Raw genomic sequence first — 24,174 nt, forward strand, 5'->3', positions numbered from 1 at the left:
ACTATTCCCCTTTCACTACTCCTGCACGTGCGTCCGCGGCGCGCGGTTGCAGCAAACCCAGGATATAAAAGCCCCCCCGCGCAGTGAACCCAGACGACCTCTTCGACATCTCTAACACGCTCTTCTTCTACCCTGAGCACTCTCCTATCCAGAGAGATCCTGCCACGAAGCTCTCAAGTTCATCCCCTCGTTGCAAACCCCCAACTCTTTTCCACGCACCAGCCCACCAGAAAGGCGATCACGCTTCCTGAGTGGAGCTGCACACCTGCCGACACGCATTTCTGGACCGCTGAAGAAACGCCACTTCTGTCGTACGACATCAACTATTATCTCTTGTTTCCACCATGGCGCCACGTCGTGACGATCGCGGCGCGCCACAGGCACTCCGCCGAAGTGCTCGTATCGCGGCCAAGGCGCGATCGAGTGTGTCTGGTCATGTCCAGGAGCAGTCGACTGAGGACGAAAAACAGGGACCAAAGTCCGTCGGTGGAGATGTCACACCTACCGTTGAAGTGTCCAACGACGAGGTCGTGATTGTGGATCACCAACAGACCGTCAGCAATGCCACAAGCTCAGGGGAAGACGTATCGATGGAGGACGCCGGATCGGATGAAGATGAAGGGGCCGTTGCAGCTGACGAATCGTTTCAAGACGAAGATTCTATTGGAGCCGAAGAAGACGAACAGTCGGCTGAAGTAGAAGAGCTGTGAGTAATCTTGCGCGCCCGCCGTGCTAGAAAAGCCCTCTAACTTATAATACAGATCAAATCAGCCCCATGAGTCGAAGCGTTGCAGGTTCCTTGAACTCCCTCGCGAGCTGAGGGATGAAATCTACGGATACCTTGTGGGGAAAAATCGTGACCGCAGAGGTTCTTATTACGAACGTTTATATCGACATTCGGTGGGTATGGTCCCCCGTCCGCCACCCAAGTGTCCGCTTCAGCCGCGTAGAGCTTCGTTAGATGGGTCTACTCGGTTTCTCCGCACCAATCGCCAGATCTTCGAGGAAGGCAAGGCTATCCTATACTCACAACACTTCTTCGTCATCCGCATGAACATATTTTGCGAAAACCTCATGCCCGTTCTTTGGGTTACAGAATATTCCAGGAAATTCCGGAAAATGAATCGAGGGTTTTGGGAATTGTATAGCATCAAAAATTTGGTCATCATTATCAACAACACCGACGACGACGTCAGCGGGAGTGGTGGGAGTATCAGCGATGGCAAATTCTACTACTGCAGTCAGTGGGATCAGCTACTTTCGATGAAAAGCTTACGCACGTTAAGGATTGCAATTGAGGCACACTCCTATAGATGGGATGATCATGGCTATGCCGAGGACTTTCCTGGTCGCAATCCACGGAAAATTCTTTGGTATCGCCAGATAATGCGCAATCTGGTCGCAGCTATCCCGAAACATGTTCAGTCGATTAAATTTGGCTTCGACGACTTCGAGGAGGACGACGATGACTACTACTACAACGACGTTGGCATGGTTCCTGGCAGCATACTGAGAGCCACTTATGAAGAGTTTAAGCACCTTCAGGGCACCGATGCTGCTGCCATCTGTCCCGACAAAGACTAGGATGTCAACACCGAAGAACTAGCAGTCGACTGGAAGGGTCTTTCACGCCGCCCATCGTGGTAGACAATGGTCAACAGCACCTTCTATCGGCCGACATTCACTGGGGAATTCCGAACAAAGACAGACGAAGATGTACGACGAAGTGAGCGAGCATTACCTCCACTCTCGACCAACGGCCATTCCCTGTACCTGGCGTTGGGCTTCGAGGAATTTCTCCATAGATGAAATCAAATGAGACTGTACTTCTCGTGAACACTTATGCTTTTGTGACTTGCGTAGAATGGCGATTCCGCTCCGCCGAACCACCACCCGTCGCGCTCAATTGCTACGCATTGGTGTCGCTGTGTCTTTTCATTTGTTCACTTAACATCTCTTCACGATTCGAATAGGGTCCAGTCAGTCTAGATATGCTTCGCGGATCGTCATGTTGCTGTCATTTTCTTTTTCGTCATTCCATGTAGAAGTTAACGAGTGAAATTGAGACTGAGACTTATGAAGCCAAGGTGGTGTGGCGTGGTTGATTTTACTTTGGTTTTACATTTATGTCCTTAGTATCTTTTCACAAAGGACATACCTTGGCATAGACACGAGGACAAGTCAAGTTACGTATCCGAAGGAAATCAATCACGGCTCGTTCTCATTGTTGTTCAACGTAAAGGAGGTTCTCAAATTTGCTATTTGGAGAAGAGAGATAATACACAGTTGCGTGACGGTCGTTCCATTGCATTGCATTGCATTCCATCGCGAGGCCCATAGATTCTTTTTTTCCGACTCGTTCAGAATGTATGATTCCCCCCGGTTCATGTCCTTTCATTTCCGTTCCTTGCCAGTCCCAAACCCAGATCCCTAAAACACAAAAGTCATCATTTGTTTCGCCAATCTATAGCCTGGCGCGCTGGGCAGCGGAAGCGCCCTTGACGTCGAACCTGTCGAGGTTGTTGACCTTGTGCCAGGTTGCGATGAAGTCCTTGACGAACTTCTGCTCGTTGTCGGACTGTCCGTAGACCTCGGCAACGGCGCGGAGCTCGGCGTGGCTTCCGAAGACGAGATCGTTGCGCGTGGCGGTCCACTTCTTCTGGCCGCTCTTGCGGTCGACACCATTGAACAGCTCGTTGCTGCCGTCGACGGCCTTCCACTCGATGTTGGTATCGAGCAAGTTGACGAAGAAGTCGTTGGTGAGCTTGCCGGGGCGGTTGGTGAAGACACCGTGCGACGAGCCGTCCCAGTTGGTGTTGAGCACGCGGAGACCGGCGACGAGCACGGCAAGCTCGGGTGCGGTGAGCGTGAGAAGGTTGGCCTTGTCCACGAGGAACTGCTCGGTGCGGACACGCTTGGTGCCCTTGCCGTAGTTGCGGAAACCGTCAACAAAAGCCTCGAGGTGCTCGAAGGCCTGGACGTCGGTCTGCTCCTGGCTGGCGTCGGTACGGCCCGGGGTGAAGGGCACGCTGGTTCCGGCGGCCTTCTCGACGGCGGCGACACCTCCCAAGACGATCAAATCGGCGATGGACACCTTCTTTCCACCGGAAGCAGAGCTGTTGAAGTTCTTCTGGACCTCCTCGAGCTTGCTCAAGACCTGCGCCAATTGCTTGGGGTTGTTGGCTTCCCAGTTCTTCTGGGGCTCGAGGCGGAGACGGCCACCGTTGGCACCACCGCGCTTGTCACTGCCACGGAAGGAGGAAGTGGCAGACCAGGCGGTCTGGATGAGCTTGTTGGGCTCAATTCCGGTGGAGAGAAGCTGCTGCTTCAGGTTCGACACGTCCTTGTCGTCGATGGTAGCGCCGTCGGCGGCGGGGACGGGGTCCTCCCAGAGGAAGACCTCCTTGGGGATCTCGGGACCGAGCCAGCGGGAGCGGGGGCCCAGGTCACGGTGGAGCAGCTTGAACCAGGCCTTGGAGAAGGCATCGGCCAACTCCTCGGGGTGGTCGAGCCAGCGGCGGGTGATCTTCTCGTAGATGGGGTCGTAGCGGAGGGCAAGATCAGAGGTCAACATGCGCGGCTTGTGCTTCTTGTTGGGGTCGAAGGCGTCTGGAATGAATGCATCAGCATCCTTGGCCTCCCACTGGTTGGCACCGGCGGGACTCTTGGTGAGCTCCCACTCGTACTTGTAGATGTACTCGAGGTACGAGTTGCTCCACTTAGTGGGGGTCTTGGTCCAGATGACCTCAAGACCACTGGTAATGGTGTCGGGACCCTTTCCGGACTTGTACTTGTTCTGCCAGCCGAAGCCCTGGGCCTCAATGGGGGCAGCGTTCGGCTCGTCACCGACGTTCTCGGTGGGACCAGCACCGTGGGTCTTGCCGAAGGCGTGGCCTCCAGCAATAAGGGCGGCCGTCTCCTCGTCGTTCATGGCCATGCGGCCGAAGGTTGTGCGGATGTCGCGAGCGGAGGCGGCGGGATCGGGAATGCCGTCGGGGCCCTCAGGGTTGACGTAGATCAGACCCATGTGGGCGGCACCGAGGGGCTCCTCGAGATCTCGCGAGTGGATGTCCTTGTTGTCCTTCTTGGACTCGTCGCCGTCGAGTACGGCGCGCTTTCCTGGGCCGGAGAGGCCATGCTCGTAACGGACGTCATTGCCGAGCCAGGTGGTCTCGCCGCCCCAGTAGACGGACTCGTCGGCCTCGTATGTGTCGGGACGGCCGCCGGCGAAGCCGGTGAGAGGCAGACCCATGTTCTCAATGGCGACGTTGCCGGTGAGGAGGAGGAGATCGGCCCAGGAGATCTTGTTGCCGTACTTCTGCTTGATGGGCCACAACAGGCGGCGGGCCTTGTCGAGGGAGACGTTGTCGGGCCACGAGTTGAGGGGAGCGAAACGCTGCTGGCCGTCGCCGCCACCGCCGCGACCGTCGAAGACACGGTAGGTACCCGCGCTGTGCCAGGCCATGCGGACGAAGAGGCCGCCGTAGTGGCCAAAGTCGGCGGGCCACCAGTCCTGGGAGTCGGTCATGAGGGCGTGGAGGTCCTTCTTGAGGGCAGCATAGTCGAGCGACTTGAATGCGGCGGCATAGTCGAAATCCTCTGTGCCGAAGGGGTTGGTGACGGGGGTGTGCTGGCGGAGGATGTTGAGCTTGAGCTCATCTGGCCACCAGTCGCGGTTCCTGGTGCCGCCGCCGCCGACGTTTGCCTTCCTGACGGGGCATTCACCCTGAGACATGTTGCGGAACTGGTGTGTGTATAGGTATGTGGGTTTTCTGGGGGTGGTGGAAGGGTATCGGGGGTATCTGGTGGTAGATAGACGGAGTAGTTGATGAAGTGGCGAGATGTGGGAGATGTATGAGGAAGAAGAGGAGAAGGAGAGGAGACGCATCTGGAGAGGTGGGAGTGGGGTTGGCGAGGATGATGCTATTATATATACTTTACCGTTCCTTACCTTTCCTTACCTTACCAAGTACCTTTACTAGTACAAGTTACAAGTACCTAGGTAGGGAGGTACGAATGCACTTACCCCGCGCCGCGGCTGTTCGTACGCCCAGAGGATTTTGCTATTACCACAGCAACGACTACCTAAGTACCTACACGAAATTACAACTACAGTTCGGACGGGAGATTGAGGAACAACATATGGATGTTCGAATCAATGCAATACAGTTGTGCATAGGCTCAATTAGTTAGAAATGGTATGAATTGAGTGGTGATGGTTATCAGATGGTTGCTCGGTAGGGCAATTGACACCTGAAAATTGTATGGAAGGGGATTGTAGGTACTCTAGGTACTCGTAATAATAGAAGGCATATGATTGGTGATGGATGGTTATTGGTTGGGTGGGTGGGGAGAGGGACAGCAATTGGCAGCAGCGAAGGCGAACGGAAAGAGCCCCGCAATCGTGAGTGGTGGGTGGTGACTGGTGACTTGCAAGAGGAAGGAACGAGTGACAACGATCAATGAGTGGGGATGGATGGCGCGACACCTAATAACCCTGAACAGCCTCGTATGTACCAGGTACAGCTACAAGTACCTTTACTACACAATATAGCTAGGTACTTGGGTACGCGGTATGTACCTCGTACAATAACAATGCAATGCTGATGATGAAGCTCCACGATCGACAAAGCATCTGGATCCATCTGCTCTGCTAATCAAGTCCCCATCCATACCGCTACTCGTAACAATAATCGCAGTAATCATCTGCTACCTATCTTCGTTTTAGTGTGTATCATTCTTGTGCTGTACTGTACCCAAAGAGTGCGAAGATGGTGGAATACTTCCGTCATTTGACGAATGCCCACTCAGTGTTGCCCCACCATCACCTTTCGTTCAACACCAATTGCTTCCTAGACGACAGGGTTAGAGCAAGTAGCGGATCGGAAACACTTGCTCTATAAGGTTTGATGTTCCTTTTGCTGCTCTAATCACGTCCCAGTAGTGTTCGTAGTGCGACCGTTGTTGCTGTGCTGTTCAATCGATCTGCTATAAGAGACGGTGATTGTCAGCATCGGATTCTGGACTCTTTCCTATTAGTCCTCCCCTCCACCTTCCGATGCCCACCACACCCGAGGCTACACGCCTATTGATACCAACACATGTCTACAAACAATAGTTCATTTCTTCACAGATATCACGATCACGATTGACATTGCTGCACTCTGCCTTATTGTCCATTTCTCTGTTAATTTGTTCAATGTGGGATCACCGAATGATGAATAAGTAATCATAATGCAACATAAATTACCCATAACAGCGAGAATGCGGGGTAAGAAGCGGCTCCGACCTGCCACCACAGCGCCCCAGTTTTATTTCCTCTCTCCCTTCAAGTAAACACTTGTTCACCTCGTTCACATCATCTTCACCGTCAATACCCGAGAGAGTTACGTACTTTGTTTCAAAAAGGAGATGGAATGATGAATGCGATAGCCAATTGAAGCCAATTGATTTGATGCCCCTTAGCAGTATCAGGAGCATGGGTGCTACGTACTATGTTCTAGCATACCGGCGATACTGGTTCACAGCTCTCGGGATACTTCATCCTCATTATATATTGAAAACCATGGCCCGTCGATTATGAAACATCGAATGCATTCTTACGTTTTCGACACTAATATCTGCTCATATCTTCCTGCTTGTATTGTTATTGTTTCAAACTCTCTCTTCTACTCGTGCCATGCTCTACAGCCTCGGTCCGTCCTTGTTCCCTCCCCGCCAGAGACATTGACCAATCACATCATCTCCATCATCCCTTGCGTAATGTCACCACAGGTGCTCTCAATCTTCTTCTCCTACACCTACCTAGTATTTAACTAAACCCACCGATACAGACGCTACCTCGTACATCTCTAACATCACCATTATTGCCACTTCTCCATCAAACTCCTGCAACTGTCACGTTCAGGACCGACTACAAAGCTCTGAACGGCACGACTAGCTAGCCACCTAGCTATGTACCTCGTAAGCTACCAGAGCTACCCACCCAACTAGCTTCCATGACATCACCTCACCTCCGATGCATCGTACCACCAACTTATCTCCATCAGGCTAGACAACGCAAGCAATCCCTACAGAGATCCAAAACCTCAATTTATCATCGAAAGGGTCCAGCCCTACCTTTCTTTTTCTTATCTGATCGCATCGGAGATCCAGATCTCAACTGCTTTCTATGAGTATTATTGCGGATGACCGACGAATCGTGAATGACTCCTGTGCACCTCGTCACGTGAACAGAATGCTACGCCATAATTTCGAATTGCTAGCCGCCCTCTCTGATCAATCAATGCAGCTGAAGAAACTGCAAAAACAACGATTCTCTGACATGATGAGCAGATTTATTGCGATTGAACCAAATAATATCCCCCATGTTACTTCGACAACAATGTAATACATATTTGCATAAATATACCATCACCATCACTATATCATTATCGACACAAATGTACATAATAACACAGACAGTATCTGAAAGTATTCGCCTCAAGTATTTTTACATTCGATCCTTCGCTGGTTTAGGGGTAATCACAATCATCGTTCTAACTGATTTCGATTTTTATCACCTTGCATTAGACGCCCACGGGCTTTTCTTTTTTCTTTCAACAACCTCTAGTCCTGACTCTCGCCTCATCGCTTGTACTGGAGGAATCTCAACCTTGCGAAGTCCAGAGGCAATGTTCCTCCCAAGACTTGCTCGATGGTCGCGTGGTGAGGGTCTAGGTTGGTCCCTGAGGGCGAACTTCGTCTACGTTTCACACATAAACGGAATATGCTATCAGCGCCTTCACATCATATTCCTTCAGTAGGCAGTACATCCAATCAAGGGGCTGCAATCGTCAACATCGTTCACAGTCTGCGCCGTAAATATCACTGCCTACAACCTCATGGTGTTTTTCGACATAGCTGATTTGGCTGCAAAAGCGCCTCGTCTCACGTTATACAGCCGAACCATAGGTACGTGCCGCAAGCACCCCTGTATGCCTCTTGCAGCTATCACCAGTCTGCGAAACCAGATATATCATGGACTACCTGGCGAATGTGAACCTATGCTACACTTTCTTCCTTCTTATTTGCAAATTTTCCTTTCTCGAAAAGGTGGGTGAAACACATCTTGCAACGAAAATCTGTTGTCGAGTTGGGTGCAATCGATTGGCGCTCTAGAAAGATAGTATACCCAATCGCCTGGTACATCTATTAGGATACTCCCGCTTACCGTGCCTGTGCCACGTTGACCTTCAACCGCACCCTCCGGAATGGCTTCTCTGAAAGACCTTTCATATATTTTCACTGCATTGGTAGTACTCTATTGTATCTTCTGGATATTGCGGGCATGTTATCGACTTTTCTTCCACCCTTTGTCTCGCTACCCTGGCTCCCCGTTGGCTGCGATCTCGAAGCCATGGTAAGACACCTGCGGGTGCATCCGATATTGCCAATTATAGTACGTCGCTGATATACGATATGCTAGGTACGAATGGTACTGGAACTTTTACCACAAGGGCCACCTGATCTTCGAGATCCAGCGTCTCCATGATCGGCTAGGTTAGTCTGAATATCATTTTCCCTAACTACAGCTGACTCCTAATCTTCCCCAGGTCCTGTGGTTCGCATCGCACCAAACGAGCTCCACATCAGTGACCCAGATGTCTATCTTGAGATGACCAAAGTGGGCTCGCAATTCACGAAAGATCCATCTTTCTACAGCCTGATCCTGTTCCCGGGTACGTCCGTGGCAGAATCAGATCCCCACAAGCACAGAATACGACGACAGGTTTTGTCTCCCGCATTCTCTCCTTCTCGCGTCCAGGAACTGTCCTCGGACGTCAAAGAGAAGGTGGATGAGCTCCTTCAGCGCTTCAACCAGTTCGCTGATCCAACGAAACCAATCAACATCTCTGCGGCCCTCAAAGCGTTCACTATGGATGTCGTTTCCTCTATTGTCCTCGGGAACCCGTTGGGTTGTATAAACGAACCAGATTTCAGAAACAGGTTCATGGAAGATCTGGAAGCAACCTGCGATATGGGATGGACTCCGACGACGTTCCCGAATTTAACCAAGTTTTCGCTGGCTTTGCCAGACTGGCTGTCGGAGCGCTTGCTTCCTATTCCGATTATGGATTTCAAGAGGGTGAGTATTGTCTTCAAAATGGTGTGGATGCGTTATTGATGATACCACAGAGATGCACTGTTCTAATCGATGAATACCTCAACTCCCGCCAATCCACCACTGCCAAATCTTGCAGCGACGCTCCACCATCCACGCCGGCGACGAAGAACACATCCATAGTCCTCGACATGCTCACCACTCCCAACCCTTCAAGATCCCACACTCCTCTTAACCGCGACGAACTCACCGAAGAAGCCATCATCTTATTGTCCGCAGGAAACGACACAACCGCCAACACCCTGATCTCAGGCATCTACCAGATCCTACGAAACCCCGACGTCCATGAGCGCCTCGTCGACGAACTCTCTTCCGCGTTCAGCCTCGATGGTACAGACATCACGTACGAGCGTGCGAGACGTCTCCCGTACCTGGTATCCATTCATTCCCCTCTCCCCTCCAATCCCACCTCTCGTGGCTAACCAAAACCCTCACACAGACAGCAGTCATCAAAGAGTCCCTCCGCTACAGCTCCCCCTTCCCAGGCCGCTCTCCCCGCCGCGTCCCCAAATCCGGCTTCTCACTTTATGACCACGTCCTCCCACCCGGCGTAAGCTCTCATCCCTCCCCCCCTTCCATCCTTCCACACCATACTAACCTCTCCCTTCCTATCCTCTCACAACAGACCATCCTCGTAACCTCAACCCACATCCTCAACCGCCACCCCGGCACATGGGGACCGGACGCAAATTCCTTCCGCCCCTCCCGATGGCTTTCGCCGGATCCTTCCTCCTCCCCCGCATCCTCTTCATCGTCCTTGCCGTCGAACTCCTCGTCGTCGTATGCGTTGAACACGCGCCTAGACGCCCATATGGCGAGTTTCTACCGCGGGACGAGGCAGTGTTTGGGTAAAGAGTACGTGTTTTCCGTTTCCGGAATGAGACAGTAGACTAACAACGGCGGTGGTGGTGGCAGATTGGCGCTATGTGAAGCGTACCTCCTACTCGCGACGCTGTTTCGACGGTTCGAGCTGGCGATTGATGTCCCTGCTGATGGGGTGGAGGACGAGGAGGATGTGATGAGGTGGGTTGATTTGCTGTTTACGTTGTAAGTTCCCCGGCCCTCCTTGCCGTTTACTTGGTATGGGTGAAGTGTGCTAATGAGGGGGTATAGTTATACGGGTCCTGGGTTCCAGCTTAGGGCGAGGGGACGTAGTGTGTAGTACGACCGTCGTTGTTTGATAAAGTCTCGGTGGCGGAGCGGTACGATGGAGTCAGAAGAAGCGGTTTCATAAGTAACTTGGAGGCAGCCTTCACGTATTTCCTGTCTGTCGACTGGAGTCGGAGTTTGGAGTTTGGTGCTGCGAGTTAACGCATGATTCTCGTGATTCCCTTGGGTGGTCTTTTTGGTTGCTTAGTTTAGGAGTTGCTACTTCGGCTATCAATTTGAAGAATGGTGTTATAGTTCATTAAGAAGCATGAATGTTCCGCTAGCCTTCTCATAGCTACCCTTTAAATATAGCAAATCTAGGAAGGAGCTCGACAATACACGATTTCATTCCTCTAGCTCCCCAAAGAAGACACAACACAACTGTAACTCCATCACTGAAACCCCATGTCGTGATCTGGGGGAAAGTATGCCAACCACGGCCTGCCAAACAACGACCAGTCCGACCAATCCACCCCAGCAAACGAATCAATCGCATCGACATCGCTCTCCGCCGTGACCTCTACATTCACATCTCCCACCTCACCCGCCACCCTCTCAGCCTCCATCCCAGTCCCCATCTCCTCATCCCCTCTCACACCCCTCACCTCAGCCTCCTCCCCCCTCGCCACCCCCGAAAAGTCAAACAAACTCCACATCAACTCCACCTCATCCTCCTCGAGCCCGACCTTCCTCGCCCTCCCAATCGGCACCCCGCCATCATACTCCACCTCCACATAACTCATCCCTTCCCTCCCTGTCCCTCCCATCCTCTCCCTCAACCTCTCCAGCACCCCTACCGTCCGCGCCACACCCGGCCACGACTCCCGCGCCACGCGCCTCAGAAACTCAACGCACTTCTCAAACTTCCTAATCGCCGAGCCCGCCGCACTGTTCGAGGACGAGCTGCTCGATTCGAGGTGAATCGACGCGACGATGCCGACCAGGTAGGCGAGGAACGGGCAGTGGTGGACGGGGAGGTGCGCGGCGGAGGACTCGACGAGGAAGCGGTGGACCCAGTTTGCGTAGATGAGGGAGGAGTGGTGGGATTTCTGGAGGAAGGTCAGGGGCACGCGGTTGGAGAGGGATTGCGTTTTGGTGAGGATGATGAAGGGGTGGTATCTAGTTGCGTTTGCGATTTGCGTTAGGATACTATGGTTGGTTTGGGGGGGAGATGAGGGGAGGGTAGGGGTTATTACAGGCAGCAGTGGATGGCGGAGTGGACGAGTTGGTAGAAGAGCCAGGTGAGGTAGTAGGGTTTTAGGTGTGGTTTTTCGAGGGCGGAGGCGGGCGGGCCCATTGAGGCGTAGGTGTGTTGTTCGCCGTCTGGTTTTGGTTAGGAGGTCATACATACAGAATCTGTTGTTTTCTTGAATAGACTCACCAAGTTCGAAATCCAGGAGACTGGATAGTATCGCCGCCCAGATGGAATCGTGTCTCCAAAACGGAACATCAGTATCCGTCGTCGGGTGGTTGATATCCACGATCACCATCTCCCAAATCTTAACAATCCTGATCCCAATCTCCACGATCCCCGGCGACTTATACGGCGGTCTGAAACCCGAAGCATCACGACTCACATCGTTCGTAGCTGGCAACGAAGGACCGCCTTCAAACGTCGGCAAATTGAACATCGCGCTCGGGATCGACGGCGCGCGGATTGTGCCTCCGATGTACATCCTCTCCAGCATGAACATCGTCCACACGATCTCCTGCGCACACGTCGACCCGACGGATCCCACGCTGTCGTAGTACTTTCGATCCAGCATCCCGCGGCTCTGCGCGAGTCGGAGGCCGAGGGCTAGTTGCGCGCGCGCCCGATCTGGGTTTCCTTCGCCGAAATCGACTTGCGCGAGGAGACAGAGGGCTTGGAAGTAGGCGTTGGTTACTTCGAACTCGGCGTACGCGTTCACGAGGAGGGTCCATGATTTGGAGGTGAGATCTCGGATTAAGGAGCGTCGTTGTGCGTGGGTTGATAGCTCCGGATGTGTTGATGCACGCAGGCTCAGTGCGAACATGGGATACAGGACGATTGGCGAGAAGTGGTGGAAGGATGGAGACAGGCGTAGATGATCGAACAGCGGACATGGCTGGTTGCAGAAGTGGGCAAAGTACAATTCAATTCCTTCAGAGATAAGTTCTTTAGATAGATTAATGTCGGGTGGAGTGTGTCGCTCGTGAGGTGTGTGTGCATGTCTCTGGCTTTGGTCTGTCTGTGGAAGACGAGAGCTGTATATCATGTTAGATGCATGCAAACGTTTATGAAGATAGCATTCATACCCAAGGACATCGGTAAGGGATTCTAACTTGGATTCAATCGATCTGAGCCGCTCTGATGTTGCGTCTGTCGATGCTTCGAGCCGGTCTGTGGTGTTCCGCCTCTCGCGGGTGTCACCACCACCATCTATACCTCGGCCACTCAGACGATCACTTGACACATATACACATTTCTGTTTAAGTCGGGTGCAGAATGAGCATTCTGGCTTCTCCCCAGGACATCTTGATTTCTTCCGACTACCTCTGATCAGAATCAATGAAAGAGAAAGGGCAACTAAAAACGTACCGGCAATTCTCACAGGCGTGGCGAGTCCTTCTGTTTAGATAAGGTGAATGTCGATTACTGCGTACACTTTCGCTTCTCTCGCTATTCGATGGCATGTGGCTCAACTTCAGGCACATTGATAACGATGGATGAGGTGCGGACAACGGTCCGTGATAAGTCTAAATCCGCTCACGTGACCGGAATATCGAAGACGATTTAGGGCAACAGAAAAGATCCGTCCCCACTTGAGATACGAAAGGCAAATCAGAGGGCCGGATTTCAACCAACCGCACTGGAGAAAATGATGTGATCGCAAATCTAGTCGTCGTACAGCTTATCGTTACTCCGGGCCGGACCGTGTTGCTCGGATTATATATTTTGACTCTGCATGTTCTTCAGCAACGTCACGATAAATTTATTGAACCACAGCACTTAGAAAAGAATCAGAGAAGGGTTGCAGAATCTAAGACTGTTGTATCCGAAGTCTCAGAAGTTAATATGGCATTAAACGAACGAATCGTCATCGTCGGAGCTGGAGTCTTTGGCCTGTCCACGGCCCTAGAGCTCAGCAAACTTGGATATAAAGACATTGTGGTGCTAGATCGCCATGTGCCTCCAGTAAGTCTTCTCTGCAGTGCTTGCGAGTTTAAGACTAATAAGTAATGATAGGTCCCGGATGGTTCAAGTGTCGATATTTCGCGGATCATCCGCTTTGATTACTCAGATCCCACGTACTTCAAGATTGCCAAAGAAGCATATGAAAGCTGGTCTTCCGAGCCCCAATATAAGGGTATCTTCTACTCCACGCCTTATGCTGCTGTCGTCTCGGAGAACAACACCTACGGGCGCAAGTGGGTTGACAAATGTGTCTCCCATCTCACCGACCTGGGACTTGCTCACACCAAACTACCAAATGCTAAGACGGCGAAAGAGATATTTCCCACTCTGACCGGCGATCTACTACAGCCTGATCTGGTCGGATACAGCAACGCGGCTGCAGGCTGGGCTGATGCTGCAAAGGGCGTGGCGCTCTTCCGCAATCTCTGCATCGAAAGGGGTATCTCGTTCATCAGCGGTGCCCAGGGAACTGTAACAGGACTTGAGAAGGACGCATCGAGCGGCCGAATAACTGCGGTCAAAACGAAGAGTGGGCACAATGTCACTGGACAACATTTCATTCTCGCAACAGGCGCCTGGACCTCGTCGTTGGTGCCTATGTACAATTCCGCCCTCACCACCGGACAAGTTCTCGCATTCACAAAACTCACACCCGAAGAAGTGAAGCGATTGAAGGACTTACCGATCTACATCAACTTCGACTCCGGATGGTTTTGCTTTCCCCCGCACGAAGATACCGCGTACCTGAAGTGTGCAATCCACGGCTGGGGATACACAAGAACGGAGCCTAACGTCGGAGAGGCATCTAAGTCTCTTTCGACGCCCCCTACGGCTCCGCGAAGTGCCCGTCCAAACTTTGCACCGGAAGATGGAATCAAGAGGCTGCGCGATGGCCTCAGGGAGATCTTGCCTGACATCGCTGCACGTCCGTTCGACCGCACGGCTGTGTGCTGGTACACGGATACGCCGACCGGGGATTTCATTTTCGACTTTCATCCTGACCATTCTAACCTATTCCTTGCCACTGGTGGTAGTGGACAGTAAGTTCTCTCATCGCTGTAACTGTTTGTCCGCGCGACTAACTCATCACAGTGGTTTCAAATTCCTTCCCGTGCTTGGCAAGTATTCTTCCAAGGCATTCACAAAGACCTTGCCCGCGGAATTGGCTCAGAAGTGGAGGTTCAGGGAAGAGTATGCCAAGCAGGGCAATCCTTTTGCGGGCGATGGAAGTCGAGGTGGGCCGGAGCGAAGGGAATTCAGTCCTGCAGAGAAGGCAAAATTGTAGACTGTTTACGTACTTATTAATGATTCACGGCTTCCATTTACATCGCACCGTAGTGCATTAAAAACTCAATCACACAATATGATCAATCCGAAGTATACTGTTGTGAATCCGACAAAGTTAATTCTGAAAACCATGAGCTGATGCGGTCCGTGCGACTATTGGCGACGTCATCTTCGAGAATGGGAGCTCTACCCCACGTCCCCTCGTCTTTCATCCGGACTCCTTCACCAAACGGGAATTGCCCCCTTGCCTTAACCGGCACTAACACTAACTCCTCGGTCCCTTACATCAAAAATCACGACCATGTCCTCCCGTGGCGTCCCTGAGGTGTTGATGAAGAAGGTCGACGAGTATGTCGATTCGCTGGCCCCTCAGATTCAACCCCGCATCACCGCCGAGCTCGAGACTTTCCAACAGAAAACCATCGACAGTCTAGAAGGACAGGTCGTCGACGCTTTCCGATCTTTATTCAATAAGGACAAAAATAATTCTTCAGATGGCTCACGAGGACCGTGGAATCTAAATGATGCCGCACCAGATGCCTATGGCGGTCAATCGTTGCCGTTTGCTGACGAGATTGCCAAATTGACCCGCAGCTTCAGCAAGATCTCCGACGAGGCTGGTGATGACTTGCGAGATATCTTTGACCTCACTGAGGGCCGTGGCAACTCGGGAGACACGCAGTCTCGTGGCTTTGATACCTCTGGAGGTGCGAAGGGTTTTCTCTCCAGCGCCTTTAATGCCGTGCAAGAGCACCTTGATAACAACGGCAACGGAAACGGAAACAAAGGTCAAGGGTTTGAGCTGGATGGCCTTCTCGGTATTTTGAGCAATACTGTCAAGGATGCCTCGCGGAATCCGGAGGAAAAGGCTCGACTCATCAGCCCAGAAATCAAGGAAAAGGTCGGGGAGAAGCTACGAATGCAGCATGCACCCATCGCGGAGCAGTTCACACGCATTGCGCTCGACCACATCAAGCGCTGGCTACGCGGAAATACGAGCACGCGAGACCTCGGTGATGGCGCCAAAGCCGAGATTGAGGATCAGGTTAAAGATCTCGTGAAGGGCCTCGGAGGGCTGTTTGGAAGCAAGAAGCATTCCAGTGGGGAAGAGTCATCGAGGGGCTTCGGGGACCAGGATCGCGATGGTGACGGAGAGAGAGGCGGCGGCTTTTCCAAGGTCATTAGCGACAAGCTCAGCACAGGTCTTGCCAAAGTCCATCGCGAGGTTCGACTCGAATTCCGCAAGATCTTGGGTGCGATTGAGAAGCAGTTGTTTGAACTCTTGCCTGACCAGTTCCAACGCCCACTGGAGAAGATCCTCGGAGGCAATCCGTTTGACTCCCAGCTTGACCGTGATGCTGGCGGTCAGAGGGACCGCGGGTTCGGAGACGACATCAAGTCCAAATTGCTCAGCAAGATCCGTGATCTCGTGCGAAAGGTCCAGGAGACGCTCCGTGAAAGCATTCTAGGAGTTGTCAATGGCGGACATCGCAAGTTCGAGCGCGAGAGCTGGATTTTCGTCCATCGAACTGTTGAAGAAAAGGTGCAGAGATATTTGCCTAATGTGAAGATCTCCGTGCCGGATGATATTGGCAATGAGAATGTCAGCGTTGGGGCACCAACCTCAAACACGCAGATCGGTGGAAACACTGGAAGCCAAGGGGGACCACCATCGCAGGGTGACTACAAGCCACCGCCACCGCAGGAGTATCATGAGGGACAGTCTCACGGACAGCAAGGATACAACCCTCCTCCGCAGCATCATAATAACCAAGAGTACCGACCGGATGAACATCGTCCACAGCTGGAGTATAGGCCGCCGCAAGATCATTCTTACGACTCGCGACCAAATCAGTACCCGCCACCTCCGCAGTACCAATCGAACCAGGGCTATGATCACAACCAAGGATATTCACAGAACCTAGGGTACCAGCATCAAGGGCAAACTCAAGGATATGGTGGGAACCAGGGCTATCAAGGGGGTGATTACCAGCAGCAGCCGCAGCAGGGAGGCTACCAGCAGCACAATCAGGGCTACCAACCCAATCAGGGATACCAGCAACAGTTTGGCCATGATAACAATCAGCGGTATTGATTGTTGATGGATGTACATGGCATGACATAGCATAGCGACAGACTTTTGATATAGCAAGACAGGCTCGCTTTCACTGCCTACTGCGCACATCAAAGTCCAGGGCATCTCACCTTTGTAGAAACAAGCGATAGCATCATATAATTGCAAGCATCTTCGCCAGTCAGAGCTTTTATAATTTGAACGTGATATTAAGTGGGTATTCAGTCATCCACCACCATATAGGATACAGCCGACTTTCATTCCTTTAAACAAATCTAGCTATTGACTACTATATAGGATATAGCCGACTTTCATTCCTTCAAAAAAATCATGTCGACCTGAATCAACTTCCAACACATTTCTCGCAGTCAAACTGAGACAAATGGACCAAGCAAAGCATACGATCTCTCCAAGTATAATACTCTCACAACCACCGCTTGAACCACGCAACTGCCTGCTCCAATGCCTTCTCCGCCCCTTTCGCAGCGACCTCATCCCCCAACTTCGCCCTGACCGAAAATCCATGCCCACATCCGGGATACGTCACGACCTCATAATGAAACCCATTCTCTCCATCGCCCTTTCCAACCACCTGCCTGAGCTTCGCCTCCGTCTTCTCCACCTCCCCCTTCGCCATGACGAAATCATTATCCCCAATCGCCAGCGAATACGGGACCTTGAACTTCTGCACCGCCTCGACAATCATCCCCGGCGCATCCACCCGACTCGGATGAGCCGTGAAATGCGCATCAACGAGCCTCTCGCTCCCGCCCTCAACAGCCGGCTCCTTACACAACAACGTCGACGGCAACCCACCCCAACAGAACCCACACACCCCCAACTTCCCGCCGCCCGCCTTACTCTCCGCCTTCAACTTCCTCGCAAACTCCAGCATCGCAGGGTACGTCTTGTACGGGCTCGCGCGGATCAGAAACGGCGCGAAGTTGAAAATCAATTTCACGACCGCCCACGCGCGCGCCAATTGCCGCGGCACGTCCCACCATTTCACTGGGTCGTCCAGGTGGTCCATGTCGAGCATGACGGAGGTGGAGCATGCGCCGCCTGGGATGACGTCCGGGATGAGCACGCGGAAGCCCGTCTGAGCGGCGTAGGCGTCGGCCAGGATGCGGTTGTTGATGAATTCGTAGCCGAATGCATCGGGGAGGAAGAGGATTGTGGAGGTTGAAGGGGAGGGGTTGGGAGGGGTCGCGATGTAGCATTTGAGGTTGTGGATGGTGGTGTCCTGGCCGGTTGGGGTGCCGGAGTGGATGTTGGCGCTGCCGCGGAAACAGTCGGGACAGGACATGTTTTTTCCTTTCTCTTGAATTATGGCTTTTCTTACTTTGTGGTTTTTCTTAGCGATTTGGCTTCCGGAGAGCGAGCAAGAAATATATAGGACATGTCGGAGATAATTTATATGTCCAGAGCGAGATACCCGGACCATCCGATATCAACAAAGCGATGAATATAGTTAGTTTCGAGCAGCTGAAGACGCGGGGTATCCAATCAGATCGCACGCCGCACCCCTCCTCCAACACCTGCACTCCAAGCCAATTGTGGTACCTTTTGCGTTCGGGTGCGATTCCATAGGTTCACTTGTTTTCAGCTGGTCAATTGGTCTTGGAGGATGGGGGAAACAAGCTTGTAGATAAACATGGGTGTGCAGACGGTTTAGGGCTACGAGGAAATGCCTCAGACGGGAGGAGAGATACTTGGTCGATAGTGTAGCTACGAACAGCTTAGGGCTTATGGAGAAAGCTTATCTGCGAATTGTTTACTGTGATTAGCTAGAGTGTGGAGTCTTTTAAAAAGAAATAGCCAACTATTTACGACCACAAACTGAGGCGTACAGAGTTGTTGAATGATAAGTGCGGCAAACGATATACCGTCTTCCTCAATTCTTCCACAAACTCTCAATACGTCCATTGATTATTCAGTTTGAACCATGTCTAATTCGTTCAATTCCATGTCTAGCTTCAACTACACAATTCAAATAACAGTCCCACAACGACGTCCGTCCCTCCTAGACTTTCACGGTCACTATCAACGCCCTTCATTCCTAAAACAATCACAGTTACCCCTCCCTCTGTCTATGCGCCTCAATTGTAGTCCATCAGGTTCGCTATGTACTTCCATGTAAGGTGAAGAACGCCCCATGGTCAGACTTTACAGCGTTATGCATCTCGCTTATCTTGGAATGCAGTGCCGAGCTGTAGAATTTCGGAGATCCGCTGCTTTTAAAATGTGAAGCCGGTATGTATAGGGAGTTCATTTAGCTGGGTAGCTGGTTCGCCATGGGTAAGGGAATAGAGAAAGATAGACGTCTCGGGCGGGCGGTAGGCGGATGAGGAGACTATATGGAATATGATATGGCTTGACAAATAAGCATAATGATACATAATTACCCAGTAGGCAGATGTCTAGGATATATCTATTTATTCCCCAAATGTTATAGAACCCAATCACAACTTTAAATCACATAAATTCAAACTCCGTTGTCCACAACCCCAAAATATCAATTAAACAAATGAGACATAAAAAGCTTGTTTCAACGCCCTGCTTCAAGATATATCGCATCTACTTTTGCGCCGTGAATCCCTAGGTACGGGTACAGGTACCTACCACGACCACCACGACCACTGCTACGGATCACGAAAGCATGTTACGACGAACTCTTCCCCGGCCACAGAGGCCTCCCCGATATAAACACCCCATACCTTCCCATAAACTCAGACGAATACTCCGTATATTCCTCAAACCTTCCCTCCTCACCTCATCCTTCCCAGGCGTGGGGTATTTCAATCCAAAACAGTACTAGTGCACATACCCTCTCCGCAAAGACAAGGCTTCCCCACCAAAAACAGCTTACTCGCGTGGTAATAGTTACCTCGGCCAATGTCTCTCCGCGACAATGTATGGAAAAACCGAGGACGTTTAAGGCTTCCCGCTACTGTAACGGGCTGTTTTGTGGGGATGGAGATGCCGGACTTCTGTACATGTACCTGAACTTTTGAATTGGATTGAGTTGAATCGAATTGAGCATTTGTGGTTAATAACTTGGAAGTGGTGTGTTTGTCTGGTATTGGAGGTATTGGATCGTAAGATCACGAAACGAAACGACACGAAACGTTACGATAAACAAAAGAGGACCAGAGAGACAGCGAGATTCACGACGCATAGACACACACATCACGCATAGAAAGAAAGAAAAAATGTCAGACCCCGTCCCTCCACCATCACCACCGCAATCCACCTCCGAAGAGGATGCAGCAACCACCTACCGCCGCCTCCCCCGCGAGCGCCTCGAAGACTTTGACGCCCACCCCTGGTGCCGCGCGATCCTGAACGACCCGACGGTCACCAAGACGATGCTGCGGCAGATGCCGCCTCCCTTCGACACGTCGGTGTCGAACAGTCTGTTCACGAAGACGTTTTTCACGGACGACGCTATCCGTGCGTTTGTGTCGCTGTATCGGCCGTTGCCTGGCACTACATCGGCGGGGGAGGGAGAGGGAGGAGGAACTGGCGGAGGAGAGATAGAGCCAGGGAAAGGCGAATCGCTGCTCCTGATATCGCTGGGGAAGTCCATCGACGGCGGACTGAGGCGTCTGCATGGCGGGGTGATAGCCACGCTGCTGGACCAGGTGATGGGGATTCATATATCGTATGCGTACGGGATGTCCAGCGCGACAGCGGAGCTGGACGTCCGGTTCAGGAGGAAGATCGACACGCCGTGCGTGGTGCTGTGTCGCGCGAGGATCGAGAAGGTGAAGGGGAGGTGGATTGAGCTGGTGGGGAGCGTGGAGGATGGGTTGGGGACGGTTTATGCGGAGGGGAGGGGCGGGTTCGTGAGGAATAGGGAGGCGAGTGACGGGGAGAAGGCGAAGATGTGAGGGTTGTGGATGGTGATTTCTACTCGTAAGAGGTAGGACGTTATTGGAAACATCGACAGGCAGGACAGTTCCCTTGATACGCATTCGATATGTTTGAATCTAGTAGAAGCATTTCTGTAGCACCATGATGGTCGCAAGGAACGGGGCTGGGACACTATTACTCAATGCATCATCGTCAGTAGGACCAGCAGCAGTATCAGTGAAGAAGGTACTTGTAGCCTGCAATGCAGAATTATTGTCACCTCTATCCAGCGGTTGCTGTAGAAATTGAAACGTAACTCGGTTTGGCCATGTTATTGAAGTTCCTCTCTGAAAAAGTCTTTTGTCGGCGTTCATATGTAGCCGGGCAAGCAAGTCGTGCCTTGAGTCTCGGGGTTGAGAGGACCTCATGACAGGACGTAACAACTCGGGCACCTCCGCTCTCACAAAACAATGTGTAAACAGAAGCGTCTAGGATATCCCTTGGACATTAGAGCGGGCCATGTTGTCCGTCGGAGATCAGATCGATCAATGGTCTAGATCGTGATTGTGTCGATCGCGGCTACGGGTGACCGTGACCGAATGCTGGACGAATTCCGATACGTTGACACCGTACGAGTAGCAGCACTGTTCTAGAGGAGCAAGATATGATAAAAATGATTTGACCGAGACAGAAGAATTTCGAAATGTACGTATGTGTAGTGGACCCAGTCAACAGATCGGTGACGGTGCAAGAATCATAAGTTCTGGGGAGGAACTCTAGGTCACGTGTAAATACTGCATCACGTGCAATGGGTGATCTTCGCCAAGGTTTGGGGATCGAGATGCCCCACCATGTGAGGATGAAGACGATGGACGAACAAGTGTCGTCATACTCCGATCCATAATCGTCATCAGGAGAACTAAAGCCGAGGAATGGCGAAACCAGAAGGTCACGTAAAGATATTTTTAATTGTTTGACAAAGTCCGGCAAATAGTTACTTGTGATCGAAACCGAGCAAGCGGGGGCGGAAGCATTGAAAGGGACTTTGCCATATGACGTCAACGCGTTACAGAGGACGCGTGCGTTTCCGCAGCTGCCCCGCCACACATCGTGAGCTGGCAAATTGGAAAAGACCAATCTGGCCTAACGTCATGGAGCTTCCGCAACCGCGGCCGCTGGCGCACTGTGCGCCGTAGACTGTAGCCTGTGCCACGCATACGAGGCAATTTGCGGCCAAAAGCTCGATCGTGTACGCAAGTAGAAGGTACTTGCAGCTTGCGGAACAAGCGCAGTTACTGGAATCCGTCCTTTCCAGCTGGGCCAGTCAACAAAGGTTTTCAAACGCCATGGGGACCGTTTATTGCGAAGAACAACGATAGAGGGCTTTGTTTGGCCAGATGGAGAGTGTCAATAATGGCGACAAACACGGCAACGGTTCACCATCGACTTTGGCCATTGTTCCAGGCTGCCGGCTGCTGGAATTGCATACGTGAGCATGGGAAAAGCCACCTTGCAGGATCCATGCACCCGAAGAAAGGGAATGCCGAAATGCCTTTGAAGGGAAATGCAAGTTTAGCCAAAGTAGGCATTGTTACCTCGTAACGATGGGAAAGAGACTGATCGAATTCAAGGGAAGCATGCGGCTCCACCCTGCCCTGTGTTCTGCAGCAGCTCGTGGCCACCTGGGTATTGTGCCATGGTAATGCCGTAAAGGGTCTCGACCCTCGATCCCATCGATGAGAGCTTCGATCATGTACGTTAGGTATGATGTAATTGCGCTAAGGTAGACAGAGCTGTAACAGAGTTTCAATGAGGACAGATTGTTAGGCCTAGGCTACACCACTGTAAGCGCCGTGTCCTCAAGAACGAGGGCAAAAATCTAGCCACACTGGGCTGGCTTGAGAAGGGTACCGCGAGGGTAAATCAGGTGGTCACATGCGTGGGAGCCCGTATTCTCCGTTGGTCCATCCGTGGTCAATCATGCCCTTGTTCCTGTATTGCAACATCAAGTAGCCGCGGCAGGGGGATTGTTCGTTCCCATGATCAGAGAGTTTGTACGGGTAAGTTGCGAGTTGCGGCGCAGTCCGGGCAAAGACGGGGCGAGTACCTGCGCCCGTTTCGTTGAGCTTGACCGGATGTGAGATGGGCTGAAGCAGAGAAGTGGATTGAGGATGAACAGGATGAGCAAGATGAAAGGTTAGCTGGATGGATGAGGGTTGATTTACAGTTGATCTGCAGCGGATCGGTCGATTCGAGTGGGTGACTTAGCGTGTCTAGATCGGGTAAGGGGCGAATCCGGACCTCCCAGCGTTCCCAGTTCCCCCCACATGGGATCCGTCCATCTTCCTTAATGGTGAAAGGCAACTTGGATTGGTCCGTGCTTCCTTCCAATCCCGTGATTCTATCAATGACGTCGTGATGAAATCACAAAACCATCAAACGGAGGCAGTAGAGAGGGAGAGTAGGAGAGAGAGTGTGAATTAGAGGGTGGAACATGAGGGAAGTAACTAACGGGTACCAACCACGCCTACCAAACGGCCACTCTCACTCGTAGTATATATACCCCTCTTGTCCTCCCCAATCTCTCTTCTTCTTCCATCATCAAACAACTCCTACTACCAACTTCAACAATCAACAACCACTTCTACTCTTTTCCAAACCAAAACCAACCACCAACCCCAAACCTCAAAATGTCTGCTCCCAACGCCAACAAGCCTAACGAGGGCATCATCGGCCAGATCTCCAACTCTGCCCAGAACGCCGTCAACTACGTCTCTGAGACCATCCAGGGTACCTCCGCTGAGGCTTCCAAGGAGGCCAACAAGGAGCAGGCCAAGGGCAACATCCCCGGCCAGGACTCCATCGGCGACCGCGTCTCTGGCGCTCTCGGTGCCGGCTCCGACAAGCTCGACCAGCACAAGCACGAGGGTGCTGCCTCTGCCAACAAGCACTCCATCTAAGCGATGACCTCTCCATCAACACATTGCTCCTTCTAAATCGCCAACTCTTCAACTCCTTTGTACTCGAATCGAAACATCAAATACCCCTACTTCACGATCAACGACTACGACTACATTCATGAGTACTCGATTGCAGACTATCACGGAATAATGCCACTGGCTCTGGAGGTGGAAGGAAACTTTATACCTATCAATCCAGTATAATAATTCAATTCAAATAACTTCAAACAAATAATGTCCTCCATGCTTGATCGTGATCGTGACTCTGATATCTTCACTTAACTGTTTCTCAAAACCTTTGACTTGACCATCAATGTTTCTTTTTTTCGCAAAGTGATGCAGGTACGAAGGTTTGACCCCGCGGTTGCGTCATATTGAATCGACTCACTTGCGATTTCTCAACGTGAGTGTATCCACAACTTCTTCAAATGGTTGCAATGTTTAATTGGTACGACGTGGCCGATTTGCTTATTGAACACGTAAATCTACATCAATATCTTCATACATCCATCGATATTCTGGTGTCCAT

At 51.7% G+C, this 24,174-nt stretch overlaps 9 protein-coding genes across 9 annotated transcripts; 6 read left to right on the plus strand and 3 right to left on the minus strand.

The window, feature by feature from the left end:
- Positions 1 to 344: 344 nt before the first annotated feature.
- Positions 345 to 1,584, plus strand: BU24DRAFT_455958 (uncharacterized protein; the record flags this gene model as incomplete). Its single annotated transcript, XM_033531404.1, has 2 exons — positions 345 to 706; positions 762 to 1,584. 2 exons carry the CDS (start codon positions 345 to 347, stop codon positions 1,582 to 1,584), a joined length of 1,185 nt encoding a protein of 394 aa, XP_033377388.1.
- Positions 1,585 to 2,086: 502 nt separating this feature from the next.
- BU24DRAFT_428995 (catalase/peroxidase HPI) lies at positions 2,087 to 4,962 on the minus strand. The gene has a single exon (XM_033529617.1). It carries the CDS (start codon positions 4,733 to 4,735, stop codon positions 2,465 to 2,467), a length of 2,271 nt encoding a protein of 756 aa, XP_033377389.1. The 5' UTR covers positions 4,736 to 4,962; the 3' UTR covers positions 2,087 to 2,464.
- A 3,288-nt stretch (positions 4,963 to 8,250) lies between these two features.
- On the plus strand, positions 8,251 to 10,573 carry BU24DRAFT_455960 (cytochrome P450; the record flags this gene model as incomplete). The annotated part of the gene is made up of 8 exons (XM_033531405.1): positions 8,251 to 8,401; positions 8,468 to 8,541; positions 8,595 to 9,127; positions 9,178 to 9,537; positions 9,603 to 9,713; positions 9,789 to 10,018; positions 10,079 to 10,210; positions 10,277 to 10,573. Coding segments are annotated over 8 exons (1,640 nt in total), but the record flags the coding sequence as incomplete, so codon positions are not given.
- Positions 10,566 to 12,981, minus strand: BU24DRAFT_497607 (uncharacterized protein). The gene is made up of 5 exons (XM_033534289.1): positions 12,873 to 12,981; positions 12,590 to 12,823; positions 11,694 to 12,538; positions 11,509 to 11,635; positions 10,566 to 11,431 (listed from the first exon to the last, which is right to left on the minus strand). The coding sequence occupies exons 1-5, from the start codon at positions 12,965 to 12,967 to the stop codon at positions 10,705 to 10,707; spliced, it is 2,028 nt and encodes a 675-aa protein (XP_033377391.1). The 5' UTR covers positions 12,968 to 12,981; the 3' UTR covers positions 10,566 to 10,704.
- A 146-nt stretch (positions 12,982 to 13,127) lies between these two features.
- BU24DRAFT_455962 (FAD-dependent oxidoreductase) lies at positions 13,128 to 14,836 on the plus strand. The gene is made up of 3 exons (XM_033531406.1): positions 13,128 to 13,469; positions 13,521 to 14,560; positions 14,604 to 14,836. The coding sequence occupies exons 1-2, from the start codon at positions 13,350 to 13,352 to the stop codon at positions 14,511 to 14,513; spliced, it is 1,113 nt and encodes a 370-aa protein (XP_033377392.1). The 5' UTR covers positions 13,128 to 13,349; the 3' UTR covers positions 14,514 to 14,560; positions 14,604 to 14,836.
- Positions 14,837 to 14,961: 125 nt separating this feature from the next.
- BU24DRAFT_428997 (uncharacterized protein) lies at positions 14,962 to 17,011 on the plus strand. Its single transcript, XM_033529618.1, has one exon. The coding sequence runs from the start codon at positions 15,058 to 15,060 to the stop codon at positions 16,849 to 16,851; it is 1,794 nt and encodes a 597-aa protein (XP_033377393.1). The 5' UTR covers positions 14,962 to 15,057; the 3' UTR covers positions 16,852 to 17,011.
- Positions 17,012 to 17,044: 33 nt separating this feature from the next.
- BU24DRAFT_428998 (alpha/beta-hydrolase) lies at positions 17,045 to 18,227 on the minus strand. The gene has a single exon (XM_033529619.1). The coding sequence runs from the start codon at positions 18,134 to 18,136 to the stop codon at positions 17,255 to 17,257; it is 882 nt and encodes a 293-aa protein (XP_033377394.1). The 5' UTR covers positions 18,137 to 18,227; the 3' UTR covers positions 17,045 to 17,254.
- Positions 18,228 to 20,042: 1,815 nt separating this feature from the next.
- On the plus strand, positions 20,043 to 20,723 carry BU24DRAFT_468453 (uncharacterized protein; the record flags this gene model as incomplete). Its single annotated transcript, XM_033532524.1, has 1 exon — positions 20,043 to 20,723. One exon carries the CDS (start codon positions 20,043 to 20,045, stop codon positions 20,721 to 20,723), a length of 681 nt encoding a protein of 226 aa, XP_033377395.1.
- A 2,340-nt stretch (positions 20,724 to 23,063) lies between these two features.
- On the plus strand, positions 23,064 to 23,874 carry BU24DRAFT_402418 (uncharacterized protein). Its single transcript, XM_033525525.1, has one exon. It carries the CDS (start codon positions 23,376 to 23,378, stop codon positions 23,643 to 23,645), a length of 270 nt encoding a protein of 89 aa, XP_033377396.1. The 5' UTR covers positions 23,064 to 23,375; the 3' UTR covers positions 23,646 to 23,874.
- Positions 23,875 to 24,174: the final 300 nt, after the last annotated feature.

Source organism: Aaosphaeria arxii (assembly GCF_010015735.1).
Source record: "Aaosphaeria arxii CBS 175.79 unplaced genomic scaffold BU24scaffold_15, whole genome shotgun sequence".
In the NCBI taxonomy this organism is placed as follows: Eukaryota; Fungi; Ascomycota; class Dothideomycetes; order Pleosporales; genus Aaosphaeria; species Aaosphaeria arxii.

What these genes read in the sequence shown, in the direction of transcription:
- BU24DRAFT_428995 (XM_033529617.1), bottom strand. Translation starts at nt 4,735, where the DNA reads ATGTCTCAGGGTGAATGCCCCGTCAGGAAGGCAAACGTCGGCGGCGGC.
- BU24DRAFT_497607 (XM_033534289.1), bottom strand. Translation starts at nt 12,967, where the DNA reads ATGCCATCGAATAGCGAGAGAAGCGAAAGTGTACGCAGTAATCGACAT. An exon ending in TCCCTTACCGATGTCCTTGG is followed by an intron (nt 12,539 to 12,589) that starts GTATGAATGCTA and finishes CATGATATACAG; the next exon opens with CTCTCGTCTTCCACAGACAG. An exon ending in TCCGCCATCCACTGCTGCCT is followed by an intron (nt 11,432 to 11,508) that starts GTAATAACCCCT and finishes AAACGCAACTAG; the next exon opens with ATACCACCCCTTCATCATCC.
- BU24DRAFT_455962 (XM_033531406.1), top strand. Translation starts at nt 13,350, where the DNA reads ATGGCATTAAACGAACGAATCGTCATCGTCGGAGCTGGAGTCTTTGGC. An exon ending in TAGATCGCCATGTGCCTCCA is followed by an intron (nt 13,470 to 13,520) that starts GTAAGTCTTCTC and finishes AAGTAATGATAG; the next exon opens with GTCCCGGATGGTTCAAGTGT.
- BU24DRAFT_428997 (XM_033529618.1), top strand. Translation starts at nt 15,058, where the DNA reads ATGTCCTCCCGTGGCGTCCCTGAGGTGTTGATGAAGAAGGTCGACGAG.
- BU24DRAFT_428998 (XM_033529619.1), bottom strand. Translation starts at nt 18,136, where the DNA reads ATGTCCTGTCCCGACTGTTTCCGCGGCAGCGCCAACATCCACTCCGGC.
- BU24DRAFT_402418 (XM_033525525.1), top strand. Translation starts at nt 23,376, where the DNA reads ATGTCTGCTCCCAACGCCAACAAGCCTAACGAGGGCATCATCGGCCAG.